This window comes from Pteronotus mesoamericanus, unplaced genomic scaffold (genome assembly GCF_021234165.1).
Source record: "Pteronotus mesoamericanus isolate MK-2021 breed Mesoamerican mustached bat unplaced genomic scaffold, CSHL_Meso_final scaffold_167, whole genome shotgun sequence".
In the NCBI taxonomy this organism is placed as follows: Eukaryota; Metazoa; Chordata; class Mammalia; order Chiroptera; family Mormoopidae; genus Pteronotus; species Pteronotus mesoamericanus.
Window position 1 is genome coordinate 37,647,016 of NW_026555308.1, and position 23,698 is coordinate 37,670,713.

Below are 23,698 nucleotides of genomic sequence, written 5' to 3' on the forward strand. Positions count from 1 at the left end.
AAATCAATCACAAGAACACTGAAAAACACAGACATGGAAGCTAAATAACATGTTATTAAACAATGAATGGGTCAACAAGGAGATCAAGAAAGAAATCAAAAGATATCTTGAAGCAAATGAAAATGAGGACACAACAATCCTGTGGGACACTGGGAAATCAATCCTACCTAACACGGAAATTCATAGCATTACAGGCCTATCTCAAAAAAAAAAAAAGTTCAGATAAACAATCTAATTTCACACTTAAGGGAACTTGAAAAGGAACAACAAACAAAGCCCAAAGTGAGTAGAAGGAAGGAAATAATAAAGATCAGAGCAGGAATAAGCAAAATAGTGTCTAGAAAAAGATATGAAAGATCAATAAATCCAAGAGCTGGTTTTCAGAAAAGATAAACAAGATTGACAAACCTTTAATCAGAATTATCAAGGAAAAAAAGATAGAGGACCCAAATAAATAAAATAGAAATGAAATAGGAGAAATAACAACTGACACCAAAGAAATACAAAGGGTTGTAAGAAAATATTATGAACAACTAAATGCCAACAAACTTGACAAACTGGACAAAATGGAGAAATTTCTAGAAACATAACAATCTTCCGAAAATAAATCAGGAAGAATCAGAGAATCTGAATAGACAGATTACACCTAGTGAAATTAAAGCAGTAGTCAAAAAAACTTCCAACAAACAAAAGCCCTGGGCCAGATGGACCAGACGGCTTCACAGGTGAATTTTACAAAACATTCCAAGAAAAACTAACACCTGTCCTTCTCAAACTATTTCATAAAATTCAAGAGGAGGGAAGGCTCGCAAACCTATTTTACAAGGCCAGTATTATCCTAATTCCAAAAGCAGACCAAGACACTACAAAGAGAGAAAAAAAGACACTACAAAGATAAAAAATAGGCCGATATCCCTGATAAACATGGATGTAAAAATTCTCAACAAAATAATAGCAAACCAGATCCAGCAATACATTAAAAAGATCATACACCATGATCAAATGGGATTTATTCCCAGGATGAAAAGTTGGTAATATATCTGCAAATCAATTAACATATTACACTACATAAACAAAATGAAGGATAAAAACCATATGATGCTATCAAAAGATGAAGGAAAAGCATTTTATAATTTCCAGCACCCATTTATGATAAAAAATAAAAACTCTCAGTAAAGTGGGAATAGAGAGAACATATCTGAATATAATAACGACCATACATGACAAACCCACAGCTAACATTATACTCAACAGGAAAAAACTAAATATGTTTCCTTAAGATCAGAAACATGACACAGATATCTTTCATTCACCATCTTATTCAACATATTATTGAATGTCCAAATAACAGCAATCAGATAAGAAAAAGAAATAAAAGGCATCAAAATTGGACATGAAGAAATAAAACTCTTATTATTTGCAGATGACATGCTACTCTATATAGAGAACCCCAAAGATTCCACCAAAAAACTACTATAACTAATAAATGAATTCACTAATGTAGCAGGATACAAAATTAATATTCAGAAATTAGTAGCATTTTTAAATACCATAATGAACTATCACAAAAAGAAACTTTTACAATTGCATTAAAAATAAATAATATACCTAGGAATAAATTTAACCAAGAAGGCAAAAGACCTGTACTCAGAAAATTAAAAGGCACTGAAGAAATAAATAGAGAATACAAATAATGGAAGCATATGCCATGTTCATGAATAGGAAGAATTAATATCTTTAAAATATACATACTACCCAAAGCAATGCAATCCCTGTTAAAAATATTAATGGCATATTATGCAGAACTAGGACAAATAATCCTAAAATTTATATGAAACCACAAAAGACCTCGAATAGCCAAAGCAATTTTAAGAAGGACAGAATTGGATATATCATGCTACCTGGTATCAAACTATATTGTCAGGTCATAGTAATCAAAACAGCATGGTACTGGCATAAAAACAGACACATAAATCAATAAAACAGAATAGAAAGCCCAGAAATAAATGCATGCCTACATAGTTAATTAATATTTAACAAAAATGGCCAGAACATACAATGGGGTAAAGACACTCTCTTTAATAAATGGTGTTGGAAACATTAGAAAGATATGTGCAAAATAATGAAACCAGACCATCCCCTTATACCATATATAAGAATAAAATCAAAATAGATTAATGACTTAAATGTAGGACACCATAAAACTCCTAAAATAAGCAGTAAATTCTCTGACATTTCTCTTAGCAATGTTTTTTTCCATACACAGCTCCTTGGACCATGGAAACAAAGAAAAAATAAACAATGGGACCACATCAAACTAAAAAGTTTTTGTACACAAAGTATACTATCAACAAAATGAAGAGACAACTACTAAATGAGGGAAGATATTCACCAATGATACATCTGATAAGGGGTTAATATCCAAAATTTAAAGAGAACACATACTACTCAACACACACACACACACACACATACACACACACACACACACACCCCGCACACACACACACACACACACAACCAATTAAAAAGTGAGCAGAGGACCAGAACAGACACTTCTCTAAGGAAGACATGTAGATGGCCATATGGAAAGATGCTCAACACCACTAGTTGTAAGAGAAATGCAAATTAAAGCAACAGTGGCATATGACCTCATATCTGTCAGAAAGTCTATCATCAATAAATTAATTAACAACAAGTGTTGGTGAGGCTGTGGAGAAAAGGGAACCTTGTGCTCTGTTGGTGGGAATGCAGATAGGTACAACCATTGTAGAAAACAGTATAAAGTTTCCTCAAAAATTTAAAAATGGATCTGTCTTATGAACCAGCAATTCCACTTCTAGGTATTTATCTTAAGAAACCCAAAACACTAATTTGAAAGAATAAATGCACCCCTATGTTCATTGTAGCATTACTTAAAATAGCCAAGTTATGGAAGCAGCCAAAGTGCCCATCAACAGAAGAATGGATAAAAAAGCTTTGGTATATATGAAGAGGGGACCCAAAAAAACCTGGAATTTATTTATAAAAAATTGAATATTTATACTTACATGTTTAAACATCAGTCACCCTTGAAGTACTCTCCATTTCATGCAATCCACTTATCAAGACATTTTTTCCACTGCTCAAAACAGTTTTTGAACTTGTCAATTTTTATGCCTTTTAGTGCTTTTGCCAGGTTGTTGGTTTGGTTTTTTTTTTCACCTCTTCCACAACAGCAAAACATTTACCTTTGAGGACTTTTTTCAAAAAAAAGAATTCACTCAGGGTAAGATCTGGTGAATAGGAAGGGTGGGGCACAGGGGTCATGCCGTTTTTGGTCAAAAACTGCTGAACACTCAGGGCGGTGTGGGCAGGTGCACTCATAAATCACCCAACATGAAATGGGCAAATGCATTGAAAGAGTCTTCAGAAAAAGTTCACTGAAGCCACATGCAGCCTCTCATAACAATATCATCTGGTAAACTGATACAGATGGGTCCTTGGAACACTTACCTACTGGGGTTCGCCTGTACTACAAGGTGCCCACCCCTCAGAGGATAATTTAATAAAATCTATACAATAACATCTACTCAGCAATTAAAGAAAATAAACTTAAAATTTTTATTTTTCAATTACTAGTTAGCATACAATATTATATTTGTTTCAGGTGTACAATATAGTGGTTAGACATTTATGTAACTTACAAAGCGATCACCCTTGTAGGTCTAGTACCCATCTGATATCATAATAGTTATTATCATATTATTGACTATATTCCCTATGCTGTATTTTCCAGCTCCATGACTGATTTTTTTTAAACTCCCAGTTTGTACTTCTTAATCCCTTCACCTTTTCTACCCAGCCTCCAACACACTTTTATCTAGCAACCAGACATTTTTTCATTTGTTTTTTAGTTTAGCTTTCACATATAAGTGAAACCATACAGTATTTGTCTTTCTCTGTCTGACTTATTTCACTGAGCATGATACCCTCTAAAGCCATCCATGTTTGCACAAATGGCAAGATTTAATTTGTTTATGTCTGAATAATATTCCACTTTATATATATATATGTACCACACCTTTATCCAATCATATATTGATGAACACTGAGGTTGCTTCCATAACTTGGGTATTGTAAATAATGCTGCAATGAACATAAGAGCACAGATATCTTTTCAAATTAGTGTCTTGGGTTTCTTCGGACAAATGCCCACAAGTGGAATTGTTGGGCCATATGGTAGTTCTGTTTTTAATTTTTTGAAGAACCTCCATACTGTCTTTCATAGTGGCTGCACCAGCCTATGGTCCCATCAACAATGCACAAATGTTCCCTTTTCTCCACATCCTTGACAACTTGTTTGTTGATGTCTTGAAGACAACCATTCTGACAGGTATGAAGTGATATCTCACTGTGCTTTTAATTTGAATTTCTCTGATGATTAGTGACATTGAGTACCTTTTTCATAGGTCTTTTGGGCCATCTGTATGTCCTCTTTGGAGACAAGTCTATTCAAGTCCTCTGCCTATTTTCTAATCAGTTTGTTGGGATTTTTGGTTAAGTTCTTTGTTCCTTATATCTTATGGATATTAAACCCTTATCTGATGTATCATTGGTGAATATCTTCTCCCATTCAGTGTGTTGATGATTTCCTTTGCTGTGTAAAAGCTTTTTAGTTTAATGTAATCCCATTTATTAATTTTTGTTTGTTTTCCTTGCCTAAGGAGACATATCCAAGAAAACATTGCTAAGAGCAATGTCAGAGATTTTACTGCCTATGTTTTCTTCTAGGAGTCATTTGGTTTCAAGTCTTACATTTAAGTCCTAATCCATTTTGAGTTTGTTCTTGTATGAGGAGATGGTCTAGTTTCTTTTCTTTCTTTCTTTCTTCCTTTCTTCCTTTCTTCCTTTCTTTCTTTCTTTCTTTCTTTCCTTCCTTCCTTCCTTCCTCCCCTTCTTTCTTTCTTTCTTTCTTTCTTTCTTTCTTTCTTTCTTTCTTTCTTTCTTTCTTTCTTTCTTTCTTTCTTTCTTTCTTTCTTTCTTTCTTTCTTTCTCTTTCTTTCTTTCTTTCTCTCTTTCTTTCTTTCTTTCCATGTACCTGTCCAATATTTCCACATCATTTATTGAAAAGAGCATCTTTACCCCATTGTATGTTCTGGCCTTTTTTGTCAAATATTAATTAACTATATAGACATGGGTTTATTTCTGGGCTCTCTTTGCTGTTTTATTGATTTATGTCTGTTTTTATGCCAGTACCAGAACTGGTAGTATAGTTTTTGGTATCAGGTAACATGATATCTCCAATTCTGTCCTTCTTAAGATTGCTTTTGCTATTCTAGGTCTTTTGTGGTTCCATATAAATTTTAGGATTATTAATTATAATTATATTTTTCTGTGAAAAATGTCACTGGTATTTTGATAAGAATTGCATTGAATCTGAAGATTCCTTTGTTTAGTATAGATATTTGAATGATGTTAATTCTTCCTATCCAAGAGCACAATATATGCTTCCAGTTATTTGTATCTTCTAGTTCTTTCTTCAATGTCATAATTTTCCAATACAGGTCTTTTACCTCGTTGGTTAAATTTATCCTTAGGTATTATATTCTATTTGATACAATTGTAAATTACACTGTTTTCCTAATTTCTCTTCTTGATAGTTTGTTATTGGTATATAAAAATGCAACCAATTTCTGAATATTAACTTTGTATCCTGCTACTTTAGTGAATTCATTTATAGTTCTAATAGTTTTTTGGTGGACTCTTTGGGGTTCTCTCTATGTAGTGTTACGACATATGCAAGTGACAGTTTTACTTCTTTCCAATTTGGATGCTTTTTTTTCCTTGCCTGATTGCTGTGGCTATAGCTGTCAATACTATGTTGAATAAAAGTGTGAAAGCAGGTATTCCTGTCTTGTTCCTGACCTTAAAGTAAAAGCTTTTAGCTTTTCCCCATTGAGTAGAATGTTAGGCTTGGGTTTGTCAAATGTGATATTTATTATGCTGAGGTATGTTTCCTCTTTCTTCACTATGCTGAGAGTTTTTATCATGAACAGATGTTGGATCCTGTCAATTGCTTTTTCTGCATCTATTAATATATAATTTATATTTTTCATTTTTTTATGTGGTGTATCATATTAATTGATTTGCAGACCTTGAATCTACTTGTATACCCAGAATGAATTCCATTTGATCATGGTGTAAGATTTGTTAGATTTGGTTTGCTAATATTTTGTTGAGGATTTTTGCAGTTGTATTTTCCAAGGATATATTTTCTTTTCTTTTATTTATTTATTTATTTATTTACGTACTTACTTATTGTAGTGTCTTTTTCTGGTTTTGGTATCAGGTAATACTGGCCTTACAAAATGAGTTTGGGAGCCTTGCCTTTTCTTCAATATTTTCGAATAGTTTTCTCAAACTATTCTTATAGATATTCTTATTTGAATGTTTGGTAAAATTCACCTGTGAAGCCATCCAGTCCAGGACTTTTGTTTGTTGTGAGTTTTGTTTTTGTTTTTGTTTTCCTTATTACTGATTTGATTCTGTTTGTAGTTATTGTTCTGATGTCTTTTTCTTCTTGATTCAGTCATGGAAATTTGTATGTTTCTAAGAAATTCCTATTTTTTCCAGGTTGTCAATTTTGTTGGCATATAATTTTTAGTATTTTCTCATAACTTTGTATTTCTGTAGCATCAGTTGTCACTTGTCCTCTTTCATTTCTGATTTTATTTATTTGGGCCCTTTCTTTTTTCTTGTTCAATCTGGCTAAAGGTTATCAATTTTGCTTATCTTTTCAAAGAACCAGCTCTCAATTTCATTGATCTTTTGTATCTTTTTTTTTACTTTATTTTGTTTATATTCACTCTTATTTTTATTATTTCCTTCTACTTACTTTGGGCTTTATTTTTGTAGTTTCTTTAGATATGAGGTTAGTGTTTATTTGAGATTTTCCTTGTTTCTTAAGGTAGGTCTGTATCACCATGAATTTCCTTCTTAAAGACGCTTTGGTTGTGTCCCAAAGATTTGGAGTCATTGTGTTTATATTTTCACTTGTCTCAAAGAATCTTTTGATTTCTTCCTTGATCTTATTGTCAACCCAGTCACTGTTTAGTAGCATGTTATTTAGCTTCCATGTGTTTGTTTTTCAGTTTTCTTTCTTTAATTTAATCTTTATTGTATTTCTTCCATTAATATTTTCTTCTTGTCATTGATTTAGTTTCATATCACTGTGATCAGAGATACGCTTGATAGATTTCAATCCTAATTTTTTTGTTTTGTGGCCTAAAATGTGGTCTATCCTAGAAAATGTGTGACTTGTATAATTGCTACGCCATCTTTTTTTCTCCATTTCCATTTACTTTCATTTGTGTGTGTTTTTTGATCTGAAGTGGCACTCTTGTAGGAAGGATATGCGTGGGTCTTTTTTCTTTTTATCCATTCAAACACCTTGTCTTTGATTGGAACATTTAGTTCATTTAAAGTAATCTTGGTAGTTATGTAGTTATTGTCATATCATTGTTTTATAATTGTTTTTGTAGTCCTGCATTCCCTTCTTAACCTCTTGCTCTTTTCTCTTGTATGTTAATATACTATGTTTGAATTCCTTTCTCTTTATTATTTGTATATTTCTTATAGACTTTTGGTTTGTGGGTATCATGTGCTTCATATATACCAAACTACGTTTATAGCAGTCTATTTTAAGTTGATGGTTGCCTAAGTGTAAACACATTCTAAAATCACTACCATTTTTAACTTACCTCTGCCACATTTATGTTTTTGTCATTACTTTTTATTTCTTGTATGTGTGTTTGTGTGTATTCCTTAACTTAGTGCTGTAATAGCACGCACTCTTTCTTTTGTCTTTTAACCTTTGTATTAGCTTTATAGTTGGTTGACCCACTGCTATTTCTCATTTGCCAGTGAAATCAGTGAAAATTTTTTTCTTTACTGTATTTTTAGTTATATTTTTGATCTTTTCTTTTTAAAGAATTCCCTTTAACATTTCTTATAATACTTGTTTAGTGGTGAGAAACTCTTTTAGCTTTTTCTTGTCTGCAAAACTGTATCTCTCCTTCATTCTGAAATGATAGCCTTGCTGGGTAGAGCAATCTCAGCTGTAGGTCCTTCCTTTTCATCACTTTGAATATTTCATGCCAATCCCTTCTTGCCTGCAAAGTTCTTTTGAGAAATCAGCTGACAGTCTTATGGAAGGTCTTTTGTTATGTAACTGTTTTTCTCTTGATGCTTTTAAGATTTTCTACTTGTCTTTAGTCTTTGCCATTTTAATTATGATGTGTGCTTGTGTGGCCTCTTTGGGTTCATCTTTGGGATTCTCTCTCTACTTCCTAGGCTTATTTATTTCCCTTGCTAGGAGAGGGAAGTTTTCAGTCATTTTTTCAAATAGGTTTCAATCCCTTGTCCTCTCCTTCTTCTCCTCCTATACCCCTATGATGTGAAAGTTGGTACACTTGATATTGTATCAGCGGTCCCTTAAATTATTCTCATTTGGATTTTTTTTTTCTGTTCCAATTGAGTATTTTCTGCTACCTGGTCTTCCAAATCACTGATTTGACCCCTTATTCATCTAATCTACTGTTGATTCCCTGTAATGTATTTTTCATTACAATTACTGTATTCATTTCTGACTAGTCCCTTTTTTATTTTCTATCTCCTTTTTTATGATTCCTATCTCTTTGCTGAAGTTCCACTAAGATCATCTATTCCTCCCTAAGTTTACTGAGCAGCCTTATAACCAGTGTTTGAACTCTGCTCCTGATGGACTGCTTGCCTCCATTTTATTTAGTTCTTTTCCTGGAGCTTTATACTGTTTTTTCATTTGGGATGTGTTTCCTCATCTCCTCATTTTGGCTGATTCCATGTGTTTGTTTCTATGTATTAGGTAGATCCGCTTTTTCTCCTGGACTTGGTAGTGTGGCTTTACGTAGTAGGTATCCTGTAGGATCCAGTGATGCAGTCTTCCTGGTCACCTGAGCTGGATGCTCTAGGGGTGTCCTTTTTGTGGGTGTAGGTGCCCTCCTGTTGTAGTTTAGCCTTGATTGCTGTTGGCACATCAGCAGGTGGGATTGATCCTAATGCTAACGGACCGTGAAGGCTGGCCATGACTACAGCAGATGAGGCAGATGAGTTGTTGTGCCAGGGCTGATCCTACAGGTTGAGAGTCACTTTAGCAGAGCTGTAGTGCAGCCAAGTCCACCATTTGAGAATATCACTTGTGGAGCTGTTTGGCTGGTACTTTGCCATGGTCTGAATCAGCCACCAGGTATGTTGGTTCTGGAGCCTCATGGAAGGGGCTCTAGTGCAGGTCATGGTCAGCCACTGTTGGTACATGGCTCGGCACTGCCTGGTAAGAGCTACAGTGATCTGTGGTAGGTTGCTGCTTGCGCTGGACCAGGAGCAGCTTGGGTAAGGTTATTCTGTAAGATGGGACTGGGTTCCACTAGTGGTGGGCATTACAATGCGAGCTAAGGCCAGCTGCCACTTTTGTCAGGTTTATGGCCCCTTGAGTCTACATTCCAAGCCAAGATCGGCTAGTGCTTATGCCAGGCTTGGGGCTAATAGGAGTTATAATACAAGTTGAGACCAGTCAGAGTTTCTACCAGGCTTGGGGTAACTTAGCAAGAGGTACAGAGTACACATACGTCAGCTGCTACTTGTTTGAGGTTTGTGGGTCTTTGAGCGAATTTAGAAAAGTCCATAGCATGAGCTGAGGCTGACTGCTTGCGTGGATCTTCTGGAAGAAGTTGGGTGAAATGAGTAAATTGAGTTGGGTGCTGCAAATTGAGTAAAGCGGTTTGACGGAGAGCTCAGATGTGGTGCCTGACTATGCCACGCCAGCTGAGTGGGCTCAGTAAAGGAACAATGGTACCTGCCAGCACTTCCATCCCCAGAGAAATCGGCCCTGATCCCTGCCCTTCTAGTCCTCGCCTGTTGGGAAATGCCCTGTCAGGAACTGTAACCCCGCTGATAGGCAGGAGGGCCCCAAGGCTGGGAATAATCAGAGAAGCCCTGGAGAAACAGGCCCCTGAGGAGACATAACCTGTGCCCCATGGCAGGGCCGTAGCTTCTGCCTTTCTGCTTTGCCTTGTGATGGTCGCTTGCTGATGACGGGTAAGACCCCTCAATGGAAGGGGCAACCTAAGCCAGACATCAGCCAGTATGGGCATCAGACAAGAAACTGGGGGATATGGAGAAAGGGCAAAAAGGCCCACACCCCTCAGCTCGGCTTGGACATGGCTGGAGTCCTCATTCTACCTGAAAGCAGTCTCGTTTCTTGGCGGCTCCCTCCCCCAATCTGGCTCAGGCTAGAAACAATACCGGCGACAGCCCTAAACCAGATCTGATGGTTCCCAGGGAAATCAGGCCTAAAGGTAAATTCTTTAAAGTGTGCTTTGTTTTTCCCTCAGAAGCTATAGCCAGCTCAGGCTGGGAAGGAAATTTACATTAGTCACAGACCCTAACCCTATACCCTTGGGCACTCTTGTGTTTACTATGCTCTCCTGTTTAGTCATCTCTCTTGTTTACTGGTCTCCTCTCAGACCCATGTATATCAGTGTGTTCCTGCCATTTGTTTTCTTCAAAGCATCACCTATTCTCTGTAAACATTAACATACTGATGTGATGACATAACTTGTGCATTCCTGTTACCTAGCCCCACTGATAACCTTTTCAATAAAAGCCTTTGAATAAAGGGACTCTGGGCCTTCCCCACTAGGGGGATGTGCCACGTCGCCTCTCCTGGCAGAGAAGTGTTTGCGACGACTCATGTTTATTCTCCTCATCCGCGACACACTCGGGACAGGCTCTGCGGGATTCAGTCTCCAATCCCCACAACATGCTCCGTTCCCCCGCGGCAGTTGTTGCCCAGATCGGGGACGAGCGGTGACCCATGGCACTCCCCCATGCGCCACATGCGACACTCACCCTCAAGCTAGTCAATTTAGTTCTTCCCCCACGTGTCCCTTGCACTTTTTGACCTGCTGCTAGAACCCAGAGCAAGGAAATTTGTGATTGAGTCTGTGCCTGAGCCCTTTAAGACCTGCAGCAGCTAGGTCTCCCGCAGCCCCCCATCTCACTTGGATGCAATCCCTACTGATTTTCACAGCCAGATGTTATGGAGACTCCCCTTCGTGGCAGTGGAGCCCTGGACTGGGGAGCCCTGGACTGGGGAGCCCAGAGTGGCGCTGGGGCCCAATGCTCCTCAGGGAAGACCTCCACGGCTGAGATACCCCCTCGCAATTCTTAATCACCACACCATGGGTGTGGCACCTGCCCGTTACTCTTCTCTGCCCCTCCTACCAGTCTTGACATGATTCTTTATATCTTTATAGGACTTATGTTGAGTTAGTCCCCAAGTAATTTTTAATAATGGTTGTTCTATCATTTGTTTGCATTTTTGATGTAGTTTTGGAAGGAGGCTACTAGCACAGTGTGTACCTAACTCTGCTATCTTGACCAGAACTGGGAAATGAACTTTGATATACACAACAACTTGAATCAATTTCAAAGGTATTATGCTGAGTGAAAGCAGTCTCAAAAAATTACATACTGTGTAATTCTATCCTCAAAAGGAGAAAACTAGAATGTCAAGAGAACAGATCAATGGCTGTCAGGGATTAGGGGTAAGAGGAGGATATAACTGCAAAGAAATAGCATGAAGAAATTTGGGGAGAGTGATGGAAATGTACCCTAATTGTGGTAAAAGATATAAATCTGTACATGTTAAAGTTCATAGAGCTGTACATCTTTTAAAAAGTTAATTTATGTTAAAAGTTAAACAATTTTTAAAGAAAACTTCACAGTAAACCTAATGCTAAATGCTAACTAGTTGGCCACATATATTGTGAGGAGGGCATTCCAGGCAGAGTGTAGAGCTAAAACAAGCCCTGAGGCTAGAACAGGCCTGTTATATCAAGGAACTGTGCAAAGGTTAATGAGGCTAAAGTGGAATAAGTAGAGAGAAGGTCAGAGATACAATGTGGGACTAGATTATGTAAGGTATTTATGCCATTATAAAGACTTCAACTTTTGAGTGAAACAGAAAGCCATTGCAGGGTTTTGAGCAACACAGTTGCTCAAATATTAATCCATTTAATGTTTTAAAATTTCTCTGTCGAAAACAGACTGGTGGCAGTAGAGAGAGACAGAAGAGAGAAGACATCTTAGGAAGCCATTTCAATAACCCAGGTGAGAAAGATGGTGGCTCAATTCAGAGCGGTTTTAATAGTTGTGATGAGAAACAGCTGAAGTCTAGAAATATTTTGAAAAGTAGATCCAGGAAGACCTTCTGATGGACTGGATTGAGAAACAGAAAGGCACCAAGGATAACTCCAAGTTTCTGGCCTGAGCAAGCAAAATAATGGAACTGGCAGCAACTGAAAAGAGGACAGAAAGCTTTGGTAGAGCATCTGTGGGGATACAACAGTAGTTCAGTTTTGAAGATGTAGAGTTTCAGACTTTATTGGACTGCCAAGTGGGAATTTGGCAGTTGGCTGAAAGACCAAGAAGCAGCCAGTGGCCTTGGGCACGTTGACACTGTGTGGTCCCTTGGATAGAGTGGAATTGTGAAGAATTCTGGAGCACAGTGGAAGTCTTACTATGGGAGACCCATTCAGACTGGGAAGTGTGGTCACGTGTGTGTTATATGTTCAGTTGAAATACTTTTGCCCTGGTGCTGATTCAGGGGTGAAATTCATTTTACTTACTCCTTAAGACTTTCTCTGTTTTAGGATATAAGATTTTAAATGGTAAAGAATGAGTCTCTGAGGACAAATTCTTAAATGAACCTGTCTTTTCTTGAAATACTCATGTAAGTTTATTCTTTCCTCACTGCCTATCTTTGCTGTTATTAGTAGAGTGAAGCTGGGTTGTTCAGTGGATACAATGGCAAATTACCATAATGAAGTATCCTAAGAACAGAGAGTAGATGGCTGAATATTTTATTAATATTCAAAAGATTTTACATTGTAACACGTCTTGAGATTTTTTTCCATCCCGTTATCATAGTAAGACTATTTTTTTCTTGGGGGGGGGGGTATTAATATGAAACCATCACCTTCTGTACCAATTTAATATTCTTCAAGGTACTTGAAGTTCATGAATATTTCAAAGGATATTACTGGTCATTGTTTCCTTAGCCCATTTTACAGTATCAGAAATAGTAAGATATAAATAACAGAATTTCGTTTAAGAAGTATATTTAAAGTTCATCTTTTCCAAAAACAGCATTTTAATTACATTCAAATTGTATTCATTTTAAATATCAACAAACTCATCATTTACATAGAAAGATAAATATTAGAAAACAGACGGAAATAACAAGAAGTTTTATGTTTTAAAATTCCTTAACCTTCAAATTTAGAACACCATGAACTGCTAAATATATATACCTAAACAAAAGGTAAACATTATCAGAGAAACACAAGTTGCTCTAATAGGAGAACTGTAATACACATACAGAGGAACATAATTCACATAGGCTCAATTTATAGGTATGTCTCAAAGTAGAAAATAAACAAATTTTTAAAAACAAAATAACTACAAATACTGGCAAAAACCACATCTGACATTCTAAACTAATGCACCAATATATAGTGCTTTCCCAGAGAAAGTAGAAGGGTTCTCAGACTTTTTCGTTGACCTATAATTTTTATTTCTTTGTTTTCAAATACAGAAGTAGATTACTTGGAGTTTTCTTCTTGCCTTTAAACTAATTTCATGGGTTTTTTTTTTTGTTATATAGCAATGACCTAAATGTATCACGAGAAGTGCTATCAAACCTGTTCTAGCTAGAGCTCAGTAACCAAGATATTTCTTTCTTTTTTTACCTGTACCCCTATTACCCTTCAAAAAGACTTCTTAGGAAACTTTATAGACAGTGGTGGTAAAGAGTACAAACCAAATAATTCTGAAATGGCAAAAAAGTAGACAGATGGCATTAACATGAGTTTACAAGAAGTTAACACCACTCCCCATTTATTAAACCATAAATGCAAAAAATAAAAAGAGAGGTTATATCCAAAAACATAAGCAGGATAAAAAGTACCAGAAGACAAATAGAAGGCATTTAGAACTGTGATGCTTGTGGGCTTTCGTTTTGAAGACATAGCAACCAAGCTACCAATAGCTCTTGAACACTTTTCTTTTTAACTTGTTTAAATATTTTAACTTGTCTAAATCAAGTTTCCTTAAACAAAACAAAGAAGTCATAATTACTGTGCTCATATTAGAGATGAGTGAAGGTAGTAACATGGGAGGGAGAAAGAGGTATGGTACGTGTCAGGTTAAAAGGGGCAGAACCAGGAAGAAAACTCAGCACTGAATCCAATCTGATCACAAACAGGGAAGAATGCTGCCTTTCTTCAGACTTTACCACATTTCATAATTGCAGAAAAAGAACATCCCTTCTTTTTTTTTTCTTACTGTATCTCAGTTTAAAATGGCAGAATAAAAAGTCCTTTATAAGCACACTATTTTTAAAAGAAACATTTTTTAATTTGGTTGGTTGCTTGTGTTTTAATGACAAATCTTAAGAGTTGGCCCTCCTAAAATGGTGCTCAGATGTACTGGTATATTCAGGCCTTTCTTAAAAGTAAACAACTTACTTTGCATTAAAAAAAAACTCATTAAAAATTATAATTCAGTGTTTTAAACATATGAAATATTCAATTTCAAAATAAGTATATTTAAAATAACTGCTATTGTGTCAAATAATGAAACTACTACTATTTTATTCAATAGAAACATATAATTAACAAACATTAAATAATCATTCCCTATGATCACTATAAAAATTAAAATTATTCTTTTCTATTTTATATGAAGAGGATGGTTGTAAAGCAATACTCTAAACCAGAAAAGCCCATTCATAATACACAATCCCATCTAAGTTGTTGAAAGTCAGTGCATTTAGTGGTTATAAACAGGCATGATGTCCTTCCATTACTGAATGTTCTAGAAAGATTTTTTGTAAAAAAAAAAAAAAAGGATAAATAATATGAAAGATATCCTTGATGATCACAAATGCTGCCAGTGCTCAAAGTCAGAAATGGTATAACCTGAGGATCAATCAGTTGTGGTTTTTTCTCCCGTTGGAAGGCGTTCCCATAACTGTAACAACTGCTCCCCAATCTGAGGTTCTAGTTCCTAGATAAATTAAAAAATCAGAAAAAGTGTGAAAAGAAATACATAGATTTTTTAAAAATCACCAATACCTACACTGATAAAAACATAAGAAAATCACTTATTTAATTTTTCTGCTAGAGCATGCTAAAATTATATGGTATGCATTGCTCTAATTCTTTGCTTTAAGATTCATGAACTTGACTTCCAGACTTGAAGACTAATATTAACCTGCAAATATCACAACAATTTGTGACAACTTGGTAAGAGAGTTCCATGGAGTTCTGCTGGACTCAATGAACTGTGTTGCTAATGGATATTTAGCAAAAGCACTCAGCTTGAACTTCAAAGGGTTTACTGTAAAACCTAGCATATTACATGTTTGTGGGGTTTTTCCCCAAGAAACTCTTACGTGACTATATAATATTCTTATTTTAGGTACAAGATTTATTTCAAAATCACTGTTTAGGATAAAAATAAAAATACTCTTATACAACTGAAAAGAATGTCATTTATAGTCCTCTTGTGATGATGTGCTTTAAAAACAACCTAAACACTCTTCATATGGTGATCTGAGGTGAGTCACACTGGTTTAAATAAATTATTAGCTGTGTGACCTTAGGCAACACCAATTTCTCTGAGTCTATTGCATCCTACATAAAACTGGGCTAATAAGTCATTAAATGCATCAAATTAAATTACCTCATATAAAGCCACTAGCACAACAGTCCATACCTATGTTAATTCCCATCACCCTACCTAGTTTTAAATGCATTGTCAGCAACATCATGAAGGCAAAGCAAAACATAATAGAAATAAAACCAACCACAAAAATATAAATTGCCATTTTTTACATTACATAATTAGTGAAAGCCATAAAGGAGTTAAATTAAGATACTGTTGTTGTCATTAGACTTTAGTGAAATTACTTCAGAATTACACTTGGTTTTGATATTTTAGTAATTCAATAGGAGCCTCTATAAAGGAACTTAAAATTTTATATATGCAATGAAAGAAAGAAGACAAATTTACAAAATGTTTAAAAAGCAGTAAGCTCTGTCAGAGACACTTGCAAGTAGGTTTTTACTAGCTGTTTTACAAATCTGAATCATTATCTCCCATGTGCATGTGGAAAATATGACATATAGTCTTAAAATCACTGACTTACAGCAAAACAAAATAAAAAGTAAAAGGAAAATATAAAATGCCATTGGATACCTGCCCATCTCTGCTTATTTGGACTTTCTTGTTATCATTCCAAGGATTGAGTAAATGGTGTGCTAACTGAAAGGGAAGACTTTCTTTTCGTATCCACTCCACCTTAAACACTCCTCCTAGCCCAGCGGAGCCCCAGTCCTGGCTCTTCTCCCGTCCTATCTCAGAAGACATCCTTGAAAATCCCTGTGGGTAAAATGAGGGGAAGGTTTAAAGGGAGGATGATATTAAAATGTCTAAATTCAATTTATCTGAGAAAGCTCTGAGTTTTTATTTTTTATTTTAAGGTAAAAATATAATATAAAAATAACACATAGCTAATGAAAACTAAAAATAAGCTATTTATGAAGTGTTCTTTATAAAAAAGATATATGAGCATATTTTATAGGAAAGATCAATTCCAGCGTGCTAACATAATTTCAGTATGACGGATTATTTTCTAAATAATGTATGACTAATTCTAACTCCGCATTTATGCCATGATAAATGGGTACAAACTAACCTCTAAGTTTTTACTTCCAAAATCATAATAATATTAAATAAATTCATTACTTTGTAAATTCGGATATACATCAAGTCAAGATGAGTTAAGACACACACTCATTTTCTTGATTGTCAATACTAACTTTCTTGGCCTATTTAAATAAACATTTTTACCAAAAAATCAAGCTTCTCATTACTTTTAATCTACCTGAGAAATGGTAAGTACACAGTTGTCTTCAGAAGCAGAAATTTTTATCTGGAGAGGCTCTAGTAAGGTAAGGAAAAATAAAGGGATTTCTATTTATCTTTCTTTTGAAGAGGTGAATATATTCTTCATTCTCAGACAAGCAAAATGAATTCCTGCATTCTGAGGCAATAAAAAGCCAGGTTTGTTGTTTGTTTTTCTTTTTCTCTCTCTGCTCTAACCTACAGCCAAAAGTACCCTTACTGTTTCAGGATGGCTCACCTGGAAATGTCCAGATCCTTGAACAGAAAATACCAAGTAAACCACGCTGCTTTCCCAAAAGGCTCGATTTAGCTTCCGCTCATTACTAGGGGTTGTAGACCAAATACCCTTCTGTTGAGAAATTTCAAGGTTTCTCAAATTGCTACTCTTCATTATGAAGTATCGAATTGGCATGTTTGGTCTTGGTGAAGGTGATTTTGACCCCTATAAAAAGAATATATAAGTTCTCAAAAGGTCATTTGACTTTTCAAAATAAATAGGCTCAATTAAGTAACATCTTAATGAACATATAAACCCAAAATATTTTACCACATAATCAATAAATGTAAATAGGTCTATAATTCCTGAAACCCTACACAGGCTCAATCAAAATTAAAGAGCCAAAACCAAGTGCTTCACTTCAGAGCATTCAAAATCCCTTATCAAGAGAGGATTTTGGATCACCAATTTTCATTTATACTCCAAATGTACTTTCAGAAATCATTTTAATAAACTTCAAAATCTGAAAGAAAAAAAAAAACCCAGCAAAAATTGCTTCAGCTCATTGCCTGGATACAGTTTCCAGGCAACAGTGCAAGGAAAAGAAACAAACAGAAACCAGTGGTCTTGCTGAAACAAATAGAGACCAAGGCAGCTAGAATCTGCATGGCAGCGAACTAGTAGAAGGAAGTTGCATAGAAAGAGAGCTCCTGGGGAACTGCAGAGGGTTACCCCAAGGTTTTTCGCTAAATGCTGACCTGCACATGGGTGAGGAAAAATGACTTGAGGCCAGGAAAAGACCCTAAGGAAAGCAGTAAACCAAATAATTCTGAGCACTCATACATGGTTGGGAATATTTCATGTTATTCCCAGCCAGAATGTAAAGAATTTGTAATACAGAGGTCATTAGCTCACAGAAAATCACACCTTAGAATTGGAACTAAATTAGTATGAGATAAATATTGCTCCTGATCCACCCTAACGCTACTTAAAAGAAAATCTTGAAAGGATTAAATTGATTGCCACTAACTTATTAACCCATGTACCAGAAAGATGTCTAATACTATTTAAAGGAACACAACAAAAATCTAGGAGCCAAACAAAATTATAAGCAATGCAAAGAAATAGGAGAAGATGATCCATAGCCAGAAAAAATTAATCAGCAGGAACAGACTCTGAGATGATACACTTAGGAGATGAGAATATTAAAGCAGTTACTATAAATATGTTCCCTATGTTCCAGATGGTAAAGGAAACATAAACATGATGAGAGAAATGAAAGGCACTTTTTTAAAGTCCCAAAAGGTGCTTTAGAGATGAATTTACAGTATTTAAAGTCAAAATACACTAGAAAAAATGTTTACTATAATAGATTAGACACTACTGTAATAAAAATAAAAGTGAACTAACTTATCGAGATATAGCAATAGAAACTATCTCAAATGAAGCAAAGAGAGGAAAATGACTAAAAAATAAAAAGACCATCAGTGTGACCTGTGGAACAATATCAACTGGTCTTAGATTTGTGTATCCAGGATTCCAGAAAGGAGAAGGGGGAGGGGAAATATTAAAACTATGTGAAGAAATAATGGTCTTAAACTTTCAAAAATGATAGAAACTATAAATACACAGATTGAAGAAGAAATAGAAACCAGACCAAGTCACATCAAAATCAAACTGCTAAAAAAAAAAGTGATCAAAAGAAAATCTTAGAAACAACTAAGGGGGAAAAAAAGACACATTATATACAGAGAAACAAAAAAACAATGATGGTAAGCTTCCCATCAAAAACTATGTAAACTGGAAGATTAATGGAGCAATGTCTTTATAGTGATGGGAAAAAAAAACAAAACAAAACACTGTCAATCTAGAATTTATACACAATAAAAAATATCTTGTAATTGTAAAAATAAAAGTGAAAAAGACCTTCCAGATGGTAATATCAATATTCTAGGCTAACAGTATCAAGTATTGTCAAAACTGTGGAGCAAACAGAATTCCCATAGATTAAATAAATAATACATTCAAAAATATGGATGAATTTCTAAAGTAAAATAAGCCAGCCACAAAAAGCAACATATGTGATTAATTCCAAAAAGGGCAAAACTCTAGGGACAGAGCAGCAGGTCAGTGGCTGTCAGGAGCCAGGAGTGACAGAAATGTTCTGAATATGATTGTGGTATAGTTACATAATGGTATATACATTTTTAAAAATTCACTGAACTGTACAATTCAAATTACCAAATTTTATTGTGTGTAAATTATACCTTAATAAAGATATGTAAAAATTTAAAAACTCTAAAACCTAAGATTTTAAATCTGCAAAAACATTTCTTCTTATTAACAAGTGTTTCAGCAGACATTTTCACCAGAGCACAACACAGAGCTAAATGACCCTAATCAAATACTTACTCAGGTACTAACAACGCAGGAAAGTAATAGTAAATATATTCTAAACATTTGAAATCATTCATAGCACAAATTTTAAAAAAAGATACATAGTTCTCAATTCCCTATCAAAACTTTCTATCTTCCTAACCACATCCTGTCTTGCTTTATAATATATCCATTGGATTGACAAAATCAATTAACTATTGACAGAAACCATTATTTTCAATTCTGAAATAATAAACCCAAATTAAGATAATCTTCTTGTTATTTGTTCTAACGAAAAAAAAGTTCTAAAGATATAGAAAGGAAATAATGAACTGCCTAGCTACATGCCATCAGTGAATGATCTGTTAAGTTCAAATATACCAAGATAGTAATAACTAGAAAAATTTGGCAAGCAAGAAAAACTAAAAAATTTACTCAAGGTGTCTCAAGTTTGCCAGCTTCAATGTATATCTACAACAAAGACCACGATTAGTAACTGAAATAATTGATTTATAATTTTGTTTAAATATGTAATGTTAGATATACTACAAATCTGTTCCCTGCTACATGGACTTTTAGATACTCTACCTTTCCTGAGGAAGGAGGAGAAGGGCTAGCACAGGGACTTGGGTAATCTTCTGTAGACTTCACAGAAGACTGATCTGATCGGTCATCAGTGCTTCGTTTGGGGTGTAAAATTCCTCTATCTTTGTACTTCTGAGGCGGGTGTAATGCTGGAGATGGAGATTTCATCAATACTCTTGAGTGAGAAGGAGGAAGCAAAGGCCCATTATGTATAAGCTATACATAAGTTCATAATACAAATCAGATACCATTTCAAACCAAAGTTTCAAGGATATTATAATTGATAGAACATTATTTAAAAAGGGAATTTCATTCTTCTATTACATTTGGAAGCTAAGAAACAGCTGGACTATTAGGGTACACTTATAAAAACAATAGGCAAAATTGCATTTAAAACAATCTACAAAAGTCTTTAACTTAATATTAACAATTACTCAAATATTATTTCTCTTACAAAATTCCTAGTCTCTTTTATGATGGTATAGGAGAGGTCTTTAACAATTATGTTTTATATTGATATTTAATGTTTTTTAACATTATATTTGCCCTGGTTGGTGTAGCTCAGTGGATTGAGTGCCAGCCTGCAAATCCAAGGGTCGTCGGTTCGATTTCCAGTCAGGGCACATGCCTGGGTTGCAGGCTGGGTCCCAGGTTGGGGGCGCATGAGAGGCAACCACACATTGATGTTTCTCTTCCTCTCTTTCTCCTCCCTTCCCCTCTGTCTAAAAATAAATAAATAAAATCTTTAAAATAAAATTTAACTACATCTAAGCCAATGCCCCTTATTAGAGTGTTACCCATTCCACTTCCCTTCCACTTTCATAGAACATCTTAGAGCCAAGTAAAATAGGTTTTAAAGGCATACTAAAAATTACAGTATGGTAAAGTCGGAAATAATATTGGGTTAGAGGCAGGATAGAAGGTTTCTAGGACAGTACTAACATTACAACTAACTAGGTATGTAATCCTGGGCAAGACTCGTAATTTATCTGAGCTTAAAAAATATATGTCTTTGTGGAACAACCAGACGTTTAAAAAAAAGTACGTACTTCCTAAAGTCATGCAGTATAAAGTTCACAGTACCACCTATAAAATACTGTCACCCAAACACTGGATCTAATCAAGCACTGAGGACAAACTACCAGTTTACATGAAACACTTATGGTATAGCAATAAATAATGCCAGACGAAATAAAAGAGACAAATCCAGAATGTGATGCAGGATCAGCATTGTCAGCAGGTTTTGTGACTTAAAGTAAAACGATGTATAATGAAACCAATTTTACTATAGGTTAATTGATATAAATAAGAGTTAACTTACTATGGTATCTTATCAACATTATAATGAAACACTTTAATGAAATGATGTTATTCACGGGCCTGCTGTCCATCTCACCGTACCATTGACCTAGTTTCTTCAAAAGAGTCAACAGAGGAACTGAAGTGCTCTAGATCTCAAGAGACTCAAGAAACATAACACCCTAATACAATGCGTAAGTCCTCCCTGGATGCTAATTCAAATAAATCTGTAGAGAATTGGGAAGAGGATCTTTTTAATGGGTTGATAATTAGATTTGATTATGTAGAAGAAAATGCCTATAGTTTTAAGAGACGCATATTTAAACATGGATACCACAGGATGTGGGGTACCGTATTTTGCTGTGTGGAATGTGCACCCACATTTTTGTGGGTATTATACATGGCATTCCATTATATTATGCCCATGGTATGTAATCATTATACCCATGCACAATGCACATCCTTAATTTTCCCTCAAAAATTTGGGCTAAAAATTGTGCATTATACGTGGCAAAATACAATATTTATTTTGAAATATACAAACAAAAATAAAAGCAAAAGAGAAAAATATTTGGGTACATATAAGAGGTAGGCGAAATCTTGCTAACTCCTGAATCTGGGCTATGGAGTTCATTATGATGTAACATTTATTTTGCTGTATTTAACAATATTTATAATACATTTAAACAAGAAAGGAGGTGTTCAATAATTCATAAGCATCCATTACAGTCTTGCAAGTCCTGCCCTCAAGACAAGTTTAAACAACTTATGCCCATAATTTGTTCCAATTCAATAAAATCTTAGATCAAGGATTGTTCATTTCACAAATGAAATAAAATAGTTAAAACTTAAAAGATATTAACAAAAATATAATAAATGGATATATGAATAATTAACAACAACTTGATAAGAAGTATAAAAATAACTTTTCAGGATTTTCTTCCTCTCAGGAATTGAAGTTCAATGAATTACCTAGTTACAACCCCTAAAATTCCATTATTCTTACCCTGGTACCTAACCAGAAAATTCAAAGACAGAACTTAATGATGGTAAAACTTTTTATTAAAATGAAATTGTTTTCAATAGAACTAAATATCTACTTTTGTGGTTTTCAAATTGATCTTTACTGTAAACTCTATTCTAGCTTTTTTTCTCTCTCATATTTAACTTCCCTCCAAAATTTGATTCGTGTAGAAGGGTTCCATAAACCCTTCCTAAATTGTTATTTAAGAGGAACAAAGAGTTCTAATACAGAACTCATTTATATGTGTGTGTGTGTGTGTGTGTGTGTGTGTGTATTTTTTTTTTACAAAAAAGATATGCTTGTCTTTTGCCATCAAATTATTAGTTGAAAATGACAAGGAAAGGGGGAGGGTTGTCAAGGACAAAGCCAAAGCGGGGTAGGGTTGAGGGTGGCACACATGGAAGTGGGTGGGGCCAGAGAGAGTGGTGGGGGGAAAATGGAGACAACTGTACTTGAATAAAAAGAGAAAAAATGATGAGGAAAAAAAACATTCGTTTGACTTCAGAATGGGATATGGGCAATTTCTATTATTTTAATAGTTTCTTAAACTTCTTTTAAATATTTTCAATTCAAAGAATGCTTTTATTTTAAAATAATTATCTAATCTACATCTTGCCATCCTGGAGTGAAAACGCTAACTATAAATACCTATTCTATTCCTCACCAAGATACATCATCTCTAGGCATTATCAATTACTATTTCCAAAAGTCTGAAAGCAGATCAAATTCTATATCCTGTCGTTCAATAGGTAAGAGAATGAAAAATGTCAGGTTGCAAATTGTAAGGGAAATAAAGTGCTTAATCCTGGTATCACAAGTGAAAATATCAATTTATAAGATGATCAGTTTCTAAGGTATAACTAACATTACACTTATAGTTCTAATTTCCTTCTTTTATTTCCAAATTTTATTAAATGAGTATATTACTTTATAAAGGCAAAGGAAGTTTTTTCCAAAAAAATCTATGTGTGTGAGCATATATTTGTGTGTGAATAGAGGCTGAATTTCCCTAAAATGTATTATCTGAAGAACTTGGAAACCAGTATGTACTATTCCTCTTTCACTGAAGAATGAATAGAAGCCTTTATGTTTAAATGAAATATGCAAAATATGATTGTAAAAAAAGAAGTATTAAAATCCCCATCTGA

At 34.8% G+C, this 23,698-nt stretch overlaps 1 protein-coding gene across 1 annotated transcript in view; it reads right to left on the reverse strand.

Annotated features, from left to right (window-relative positions):
- Positions 1–13,360: 13,360 nt before the first annotated feature.
- The window catches only part of YTHDC2 (YTH N6-methyladenosine RNA binding protein C2), a 64,125-nt gene continuing 53,787 nt past the window's right edge, over positions 13,361–23,698 (reverse strand). Inside the window, exons 26-29 of the mRNA XM_054589956.1 lie at positions 20,231–20,402; positions 17,288–17,491; positions 16,342–16,524; positions 13,361–15,147 (exon numbers count right to left, since the gene is read on the reverse strand). Coding sequence (XP_054445931.1) covers positions 15,067–15,147; positions 16,342–16,524; positions 17,288–17,491; positions 20,231–20,402 — 640 coding nt within the window. The 3' untranslated portion in view covers positions 13,361–15,066. The remainder of the gene's footprint in view (positions 15,148–16,341; positions 16,525–17,287; positions 17,492–20,230; positions 20,403–23,698) is intronic.